This window comes from Parus major, unplaced genomic scaffold (assembly GCF_001522545.3).
Source record: "Parus major isolate Abel unplaced genomic scaffold, Parus_major1.1 Scaffold442, whole genome shotgun sequence".
Classification (NCBI taxonomy): domain Eukaryota; kingdom Metazoa; phylum Chordata; class Aves; order Passeriformes; family Paridae; genus Parus; species Parus major.
The window spans coordinates 23,028-24,312 of NW_015379346.1; the positions used below are offsets into that span (position 1 = coordinate 23,028).

The window sequence follows — 1,285 nt, forward strand, 5'->3', positions numbered from 1 at the left end:
GGGAGGGGCAGGGGCCCTGCCTGGGCGGGGCCGGGGCGTGCGAGGGGCGTGCGAGGCTGGGGCGGCTCCCGTGCACACCTGGGCCTCCAGGGCAGACACACCTGTGCGCCTTCCTCACACACACCTGGCCCTGCTGCGCACCTGGTGCACACCTGTCCTCGTGCACACCTGGTGCACACCTGGCCTTGTGCACACCTGGTGCACACCTGGCCTCATGGACACCTGGTGCACACCTGGCCTCGTGCACACCTGGTGCACACCTGTCCTCATGGACACCTGGTGCACACCTGTCCTCGTGCACACCTGGTGCACACCTGTCCTCATGGACACCTGGTGCACACCTGTCCTCATGGACACCTGGTGCACACCTGTCCTCGTGCACACCTGGTGCACACCTGGCCTCGTGCACACCTGGCCCTGGTGCACACCTGGCTCACACACCTGGCCCAGTGCACACCTGGCACACACCCCAGCCTCGGTGCACACCTGTCCTCATGCACACCTGTTCTGTGCGCACCTGATGCCATGGCTCAGACCTGGTGCGCACCGGGCGCACGCCCCAGCCGTGGCACACACCTGGCGTACACCTGGTGCACACCTGGCACACGCCCCAGATGTGGTGCACACCTGTCCTGCGCACACCTGGCGCAGCCCCGGCCCCGGGCAGTCCCTGGGTAGGTGTGGGTTAGGGGGTTTAGCGGGTTTATGCGGCTTTAGGGGGGCTCTGGGCTCAGCGCGGTTTAGGGGGGCCGTTAGGTGCGTTAGCGTCCCTTTAACCAGGTAATGAGGGGGCGGGGCAGGGGCTGGCCCCTCCCCCAACACCTGGGGTCCCTCCCTGGACACCTGGGGGTCCCTGGACAACGGGGTCCTCTGGGACATGGTTCCTGGACACCTGTGGGGCTCAGGTGCCGCAACCCCCAAATATCGGGGTCCCCAAACACCTGGGACCCCAAACAGGTGGGTCCCGGACACCTGAGTCCCCACATTCCGGCACGCCCAGGTGTGGCGGTGCCCAGGTGTCGGAGCCTCCAAGCGTTGGGGGTCCCAGACACTCCCCAAATCAGTGGGTTCCAGACACCTGGGACCCCAAATCTCTGGGTCCCGGCCACAGCGGGGTGCCCAGGTGTGGGGGGTGCCCAGGTGTGGGGGTGCCCAGGTGTGGGGGGCGCTCGCTGCCGTTACCTTTGTCGAGCAGCCACTCATCGACCACCCGCCCCAGGCGGAAGGGGATGCGCTGCCGCGCCAGCGCCAGCCGCTCGCTGTCCCCGCTGCCTTCGGAGGGAGG

At 67.9% G+C, this 1,285-nt stretch overlaps 1 protein-coding gene across 1 annotated transcript in view; it reads right to left on the minus strand.

Moving 5' to 3' along the window:
• Positions 1 to 1,285, minus strand: part of LOC107199117 (neurexin-2-like) — a 24,256-nt gene that overhangs the window by 3,020 nt on the left and 19,951 nt on the right. The window contains exons 11-12 of the mRNA XM_015616451.3: positions 1,064 to 1,272; positions 577 to 670 (exon numbers count right to left, since the gene is read on the minus strand). Coding sequence (XP_015471937.1) covers positions 577 to 670; positions 1,064 to 1,272 — 303 coding nt within the window. The remainder of the gene's footprint in view (positions 1 to 576; positions 671 to 1,063; positions 1,273 to 1,285) is intronic.